At 39.1% G+C, this 8115-nt stretch overlaps 1 protein-coding gene across 1 annotated transcript in view; it reads left to right on the forward strand.

Moving 5' to 3' along the window:
- The window catches only part of Slc30a5 (solute carrier family 30 member 5), a 35541-nt gene extending 27641 nt beyond the window's left edge, over positions 1 to 7900 (forward strand). The window contains exons 14-16 of the mRNA XM_008838838.2: positions 1769 to 1995; positions 5881 to 6009; positions 7070 to 7900. Of these exons, the coding sequence (XP_008837060.1) occupies positions 1769 to 1995; positions 5881 to 6009; positions 7070 to 7240 (527 nt within the window). The 3' untranslated portion in view covers positions 7241 to 7900. The remainder of the gene's footprint in view (positions 1 to 1768; positions 1996 to 5880; positions 6010 to 7069) is intronic.
- Positions 7901 to 8115: the final 215 nt, after the last annotated feature.

The following is an 8115-nucleotide window of genomic DNA, read 5'->3' on the forward strand; positions in this document are numbered from 1 at the left end:
TAAAGGGGCTAGAGCTATAGCTAAGTGGTATAGCATTTGCCTAGTATACATGAGGCCTTTGTCCATCAGCACCACAAAAACAAAAAAAGGATGCATTTGTTTATAAATGTCTGTGTTTAAATAAATTACTGTAATTATTCAGGGTCTTTTTCATAGTTACAGTGAATATTTTGGCTGAAAGGGAAACACTGAGTGTACCATTATAAACTTGCATGACTGACATAACAGGGAATCTTTATTGTTCTGTAAAAATAATTGGGGTATAATTAGCTCTCTTGTCAAATTGTTTGTACTAATTGCTTAATATAAGTAATTTGGGTAATGTCAAAACTCGGCTGGGGGGCAGGGGGGCTAGTAAGATGACTGACTGACTGGGTAAAAGTGCTTGCTGCCCAACGGTATAATCCTGGAAACCTGAGTTCATTCTCTGGAATTCATGTAAAGGCTGAAGGAGAGAACCAACTCCACAAAATTGTCCTCTGACAATTCGTGCACCAAGGTACACCCACCCATACATACACATCATATGCACACACAGTAATAATTTTTTTTGAGGTCTCACTATGTGGCCCTAGCTAGACTGGAACTCCCTATGTAGACCAGGTTAGCCTCAAACTGAGAGATTTGCCTGCCTCTGCTTCCCAAGTGCTGGGATGAAAGGTGAGTGCCACCACCACACACAATAATAAATTTCTTTAATTGAAAAAAAAAAACTTGGAGCCAGTCATGCAAGTGCTTTAATATCAGCACTCAAAGCAGAGGCAGAAGGATCTCTGTGAATCCCAGGCCAGCCAAAGCTACATACTGAAACATGACTCAAAAAAAGCAACGGGGTTGGTTGCCTAGAGAGGTGCTCAGTAGTTAGGAGCTGCTTTTGCTAAAAATAATAAGTAAAATTTTTTAAAAGGGGGGAGGCTGGAGAGATGGCTCAGCGGTTAAGAACACTGAATATTCTTACAGAAGACCCGGGTTTGAATCCCAGCACCCACATGGCAGCTAACAACTGTCCATAACTCCAGTCCCAGGGCATCCAGCAGCGTCTTCTGACCTCCGCAGGCATTGCACAACACAGGTGCACTTCTGCATGCAGGCAATACATGCGTGCACATAAAATAAAAATAATAATTTTTTTTTTTTTGGTCTTTTTGAGATAGGGTCTCCCTATAGCCCCAGCTGTCCTGGAACTCACTATGTACACCAGGCTGGCCTTGAACTCACAGAGATCCGCCTGCCTCTGCCTTCTGAGTGCTGGGATTAAAGGCATGCACCACAAATAATTTTTTTTTTTTTAAAGAGCTGCTCTTGCAGAGGACCCAAGTTTGGCCTCTTCAGGCATTGTACAACACAGGTACACTTTATACATGCAAGCAAAACACTCACATATAAAAGTCCAAAAAAAAATTTTTTTAGCTTGGTTCAAGGGTTAAGTACATAACTTAGTGGCAGAGCTCTTGCCTAGTACAGGCAAGGCCCTAGGTTCAGTCCCAAGTAGTGCAAGGGGGATTGGGGGGGTGGGGCTGGGGGGCTTGCTTCAAGCATTATTTTAGGAAGCCATCACAAAGAATACCCTGTTAAAACTTACCACACTGTGTCATCATTGCCAACATGTTTATATTTTTTTGTACTCTTAAGTCTCCTGACAGTACCATGTTTTAGTCACTTTGAAGTGCCTGGTGCCAGCAGGTACTCAGCAATACTGGTAGAAGGGGTAAAAGACATAAATTAGAGGAACCTTAATTTTTAATGTCCTTATATGTTTTATTTGTAGGTGTATTTCTACATGTTTTGGCAGATACACTTGGCAGTATTGGTGTGATTGTATCCACAGTTCTTATAGAGCAGTTTGGATGGTTCATCGCCGATCCCCTTTGTTCTCTTTTCATTGCTGTATTAATATTTCTCAGTGTTGTCCCACTGATTAAAGATGCCTGTCAAGTTTTACTTCTGAGACTACCGCCTGAATATGAAAAAGAACTACATATTGCTTTAGAAAAGGTACTGTTTGTAATTTCCTCACTATTTTTCCTTTTAAAAATGGCATTTACAGGGCTAGAGAAATGGCTCAGCAGTTAAGAGCACTGACCTCTCTTGCAGAGGACCCAGGTTCAATTCCCAGCACCCACATGGTGGCTATGAACCGTCCTGTCCTTAACTCCAGTTCCCAGGGAATCCGAAGCCCTCTTCTGACTTCCGCAGCATTGCACGGCACAGGTGTACTCACATGCATGCAGGCAATATACTCATACATATAAAAAATAAATAATAATAATAAGTAGCATTTGCTGGGCATGGTGGGGCATGTAGGCCATAGGTTCAGTCCCCAGTAATACAGTGAGGTGGGGGGGGAAAGAAGGGTATGGGGAGGAGAGGAGGAGAGAGAAAGGAAAGGAGGAAAAGAAGAAACAAAGTACATAAAACAGGAACTAAATTAATGAAGAGTGGGAAGAGTCCAGTTTGTTTTTGTTTGTTGGGTCTTTTTGAGACAGTCTCCCTTTACCCCCAGCTGACCTGGAACTGTGTAGAACAGGCTGGCCTGGAACTCACCTCTGCCTTCCAGGTGCTGGGATTAAAGACATATACTACCACACCCAGTTTAGAGTCTAGACATGAAGATAATGATTTTCTAATCTTAACTCAGTTGCTTGTCATTAAGATTTTGTTTGGTTTTCTTTTTTTGGATAGATCAGTATTATTTAAAACTTTAGCAGATCCTAATAGTAGATGCCTATAATCTCAGTACTTAGAAGATAGAGGGAGGAGAATTAAGAGTTCAAGGCCAGCCTCTGGTTGGTTATATAGCAAGTTCAAGGCCATCTTGAGCTACATGAGATCCTGTCTCAAAAAAAAAAAAAAAACAAGGACTAGGAAGGTGGTTCTGTCAGTAAAGTGCTTGTCTCATAAGCATGAGGATCTCACATCATTCCCCAGAAACCACATAAAAATGCCAAGAATGATGGTGTCACTCGTAATCCCAGTGCTGAGGAGGTAGGAGGATCAGAATAGTCCAACTGGCAAGCTCCCAGCCAGTGATGAATCCCTGTCTCAAAGGAGGTGGATCCGTTTTTTTTAGGATAATCATGAGGTTGTCCTCTGAACCTGCACATATATGAATGAAAAAAATAAACGTATTTGAAAAAGTGCTTGAGAACTACCAAGAAAGCATACAGAAATATATAGAATTAACTAAGTAATTAGTAGGAGGCTATTTTATGATTATGAGGTTATAGAATTTAGCAGATAAAACTTAAAGAGTTTGTCCTTGCACATAAAAATTTTATTTTTCACCCCACATGGTGGTGCATGCCTTTAAATCCAACACTCAGGAGGCAGAGGCAGGCAGATCTCTGTGAGTTCAAGTCCAGCCTGATCCACATCGTGAGTTTTAGGCCACCTGGGACTAGAAGGAGAGACCCTGTCTCAAAAAAGCCAATAAGAAATCTTTTGTTTTTTCCAGACAGGGTCTTACTATACTTCTGGTTGGCCTGGTATTCACTGTGTAGCTCAGGTGGCCTCAAACTTACTGTTTGGTTTTTTTTGTTGTTGTTTGCTCTTTTTTTTTTTTTTTTTTTTTTTTTTCCTGTGGGAAAACACAAGCCATACTGGACTTGAACTCCATATATATAGCCATGGATGACCTTGAATTTATGATCCTTCTGACTCCACTTCCCAAGTGCTGGGACTGTCCGCATGTACCGCCACACCTGTTTTTTTCCAGGGCTAGAGATTAAACCCAGGATGTCATACATGCTAGGCAAGCATTCTAACAACTAAACTATGTGCCCGTCCCTAAAAAGTTGTTTGTTTTTTTTTTTTATTTTTACACCCACTTCCTAGATAGCACCCTCCCATAGCCTCCCTCCCCCCACTAGAGCCCTTATATTCTGATATCTCTGCTACTGTCTGCTGTATTGTTGGCACCCCCAGCCATTCCCCACTACTTGCCCTTCTGGTGAATCTAGTCAGCCTGTCTAGAGGTCTTTGTTTTAGGAGGGTCAGCTGTTCCTCATCTAGCAGTAATCAGTTGTCAATATTCCTTTGGATAAGATTGGGGTCTGCTGTTCATTTTCCCAGTTTTATGCTGGGTTACTATCTGGGAATCCCTTTGGCCACCCTGGCCAACAACTCAAAAGAAGGTATCGCCTGTCTGGCATTGTTGCTTGTTAAGTAGCCTTTAGCTATACATATGTACTCTTATGAAATTATATTGGCCCCGTAAAAGTATTTTTTTAATTTCAAAAATAATATATATATATATCCATTACTGAGAACTCTAAAGTACAGGAAAATACAAAAACGAAGGGAAAAAAACCACATGAAATTTTACACTTTATAAGTTGTTTTAATACATAAAAATGCTTTGGAAGCAAAAATAAGTTTCATAAATTTTTCTCCACTTAAAAATGGCATATTGAAAACTACATTCTTTTACTTTTTTAGAAACGGGGTCTCATTATGCAGCACTGGTTGGTCTGGAACTCTCTGCGTAGACCAAGCTGACCTCAAATTCAACAGAGATCTGTTTGCCTCATGTGTGATAAGCTTGAAGGCATGCACCACCACCCCTGGCTCTACTACATTTTTTGTTTAATTTTGTTTGGGTTTTTTGAGACAGCATCTTCCTGTTGTCCCAACTCGAAATGTAGACCAGGCCAGCCTGGATCTCACACATACCCACCTAGCTGTGCCTCCCAAGTGCTAGGACTGAAGGTATATATAACACCATGCCAACTTTGAACTACTACTTTTTTTTTTTTTTTTTTTTTTTTTTTCCCTGAGACAGAGTCTCTCTGTAGCCCCAGCTGGCCTGGAATTCACAGAGATCCACCTGCCTCTACCTCCCAAGTGCTAGAATTAAAGGCATGCGCCACCACACCAGTTTTTCTACTATATTTTTAATGACAATGTAATAGTACATTTATTTAGCAATCTTCTGTACTTAATAGTTTATTTAACCAATCCTCTGCTGTTAAAAACTGAGGTTAGGGGCTGGAGAGATGGCTCAGTGGTTAAGAACACTGTCTGCTTTTGGAGAAGACCCAGGTTCAAATCCCAGCACCCACATGGCAGTTAACAGCCCATAACTCCAGTTTCAGGGACTCTGACCCCCTCTTCTGACCTCCTCGGACATTGCACGATATGGGTGCACTTACATATGCGCAGGTAATACATTCACACTCATAAAAATAATAAAATAGTTTTTTTAAAAAAACAGGTTATTGGGGCTAGAGGGAAGCCTCAGCAGTTAAGTCACTGGTTGTTCTTGCAGGGGACCCAGGTTTGATTGCCAGCACCCACATAGAGGCTAACAACCATCTATAACTCCAATTCCAGGGGATCTGATGCCCTCATCTGACCTCAGTGGGCATTGCATGACATGGGTGCACCAACCTACATGCATACACATAAAATAATATTTTTTAAAAAATGAGATTTTTCTCCTTTGTTTGAGACGGGATCTCACTATGTAGACCAAGCTGGCCTCAAACTCAGAGAGTCACCTGCCTCTCCCTCTCGATGAGGTTATCTCTTTTTTTTTGGCCTCCCCAGCTGGCCTGGAACTCACTATGTAGACCAGGCTGGCCTTGAACTCACAGAGCTCTGCCTGCCTCTGCCTCCCAAATGCTGGGACTACAGGTGTGCACCAAATATGTTATCTCTATATAACAATGAAAGAGAGAAAGCCAATGTAAAGGAAACCACATAGTTCATTCACTGTGTCCAGGTAAAGTGTGTGCACTGTCAATAAAGGACAGCTTATTTCAAGGTGTCTCTGTCCTATTCCTTTCCACTTCTCTGGCCTCCCTGTAATGATTCCCAGATTAAGGAGTCCATGTGTTTACTCTAGGATCCATTTATACCACCTCTCCATTTATTTGACAGATACAGAAAATTGAAGGATTGATATCATACCGAGACCCTCACTTTTGGCGTCATTCTGCCAGTATTGTAGCAGGAACAGTTCATATTCAGGTGACATCTGATGTGCTGGAACAAAGAATCGTGCATCAGGTAAATAATCTTTTGTTTCAGTAATTTTGTTTAATATAATTCGTAAAACTGTACACGTCATCAGTAGTCATTGACTCTTCAAAAATATTAGTCTTTGATTGGTCAGTGTTTTTGAAGCAGGGTCTCATGTAGCCCAGGCCTTAAACTCACTATGTAGCCAAGGATGACCTTGTACTCCCGATCCTTCTGCCTCCTCCCGAATACTGAGATTATAGGCAATCACCTATAAAATCAGCATAATTTATTTTTTTTAGTAAATTTAAATTTATATTCAAAATTATAAATTAAGTTTTAGTATTTAGAGGACAGGCTAAGTTAATTGGAAAAAAAGAAAAACCTTTTTGATTTATCTGAGTACACTATCAAGAAATAAGTTAACTGTAAATATAGCTAATGGTAACCATGTTGGTAGAGTAGATGCTGACTGGAGATAGAGATCAAAATAGGTCTTATAGCTATTCGAGTTGTGCCAAATGAGAATATAGCTGTTTTCCTTTCCTACTTTAAAGGTCTGGTAATTTATGACCTCAGTAATTTCATGACCTTCTTACAGATTCTATCTAACATTTTCACTGACTAGTAAATATTTATATATTATAATATGTAAGTTATATATTAATATTTATATATTAATATCAATTGATAGTTTGACACTGTTACTACAAAAAAAAAGGTAATATTGCCAGGCATAATAGCACACACCTTTAGCTGCTCAGAGCACCGTGAAATTGAGGCCAACCTGGTCTACATCATGAGTTCCAAGCCAGCTGGGGCTAAAGGGATACCCTGTCTCAAAAGTAACAATGGCAAAAAAAAGTGACATTAATGATTTCATATGTACTGTCCAAGGCATATTTGCTCACACCTGTAATCCCAATACTCAAGAGGTGAAGGTGGGACTACCTCAAGTTTAATGCCAGCCTGGACTACCATGTGAGTTCTGGCCGGTTTGGGCTATATCACAAAACCCTGTCTCAAAGCTAAAAATGAAAAATGAAGATAAAATATATACTATACTAAATTCTTTAAATTTTATGGATTTTTTTTTTTTTTTAAACAGGTCACAGGAATACTTAAAGATGCTGGAGTAAACAACTTAACAATTCAAGTAGAAAAGGAGGCATACTTCCAACATATGTCTGGCCTAAGTACTGGATTCCATGATGTTCTAGCTATGACAAAACAGATGGAATCCATGAAGTACTGCAAAGATGGAACTTATATCATGTGAGATAACTCAGGAATTACCCCAGGGGTATGAACAGTGAAGATTAAGTGACTCAGTGTCCATGACATTGTCAGAGGAATGAAAATCGCACATAATTGTACAAAAACTTTTAAAGCTCCCTACTGTTGGATCAAGAAGTCTTTTTTTTTTTTAAGAAAATTGAAATGCAAAATGAAGCATTAATTGTAAAAAGAAAACCTGTTGCTCTATTTGAATTATGTGTTTGAAAGAAATCTTAACTGAGTGAACATAATATATCACATCTTTGAAAAAATGGACAAATAATGATGGGCTCTAGTGAAGACCAAAATTTCTTATGTGCATTTACTTTCTATCAGAAAGCATCTCCATTGTAAATATGTATTTACACGTTTATTGCAAAGACCTAAATGAAAAGTTTTTAGTCAATTTTTTGCATAGCCTAAAGACAAAATAGAAATAAAATTCTATATTTATGGATTTTCTGTATATAAAACTGGTTTCTAATTATAACTTAAGACCATTAAGTAAAAACTGTATTGCCACTTTAAATGTAAACTAAATTATTCAGGAGAAACTTCAACCACTGATTTAAGAAAGTCAAAATAGGGAACTACAACATTACAGTTTTGATGTATTACAAGACCAACCACTCTGTTAAATAAATTTTTTTTACTTTTGGTAGTATTTGCAAATGAACAGTAATTTATTAGGGTAAAGAACTTATCCTAAGTTGTGTCCCTGTTACTCGCTGTTATCCTGCTCCAAAGTAGAATGCTCTTGTTTCTGTGTGTGCATCTGGCACTCTTAAGATGCTCATCAAGCTGCTGTTCTTCAGTCCTAGGTTTTCATCATAAATATATTGTGGGACGGGTGAGAGAACCACAAATAATTGTCAA

The sequence above is a fragment of the Nannospalax galili genome, unplaced genomic scaffold (genome assembly GCF_000622305.1).
Source record: "Nannospalax galili isolate Female #2095 unplaced genomic scaffold, S.galili_v1.0 scaffold518, whole genome shotgun sequence".
Taxonomy (NCBI): Eukaryota; Metazoa; Chordata; class Mammalia; order Rodentia; family Spalacidae; genus Nannospalax; species Nannospalax galili.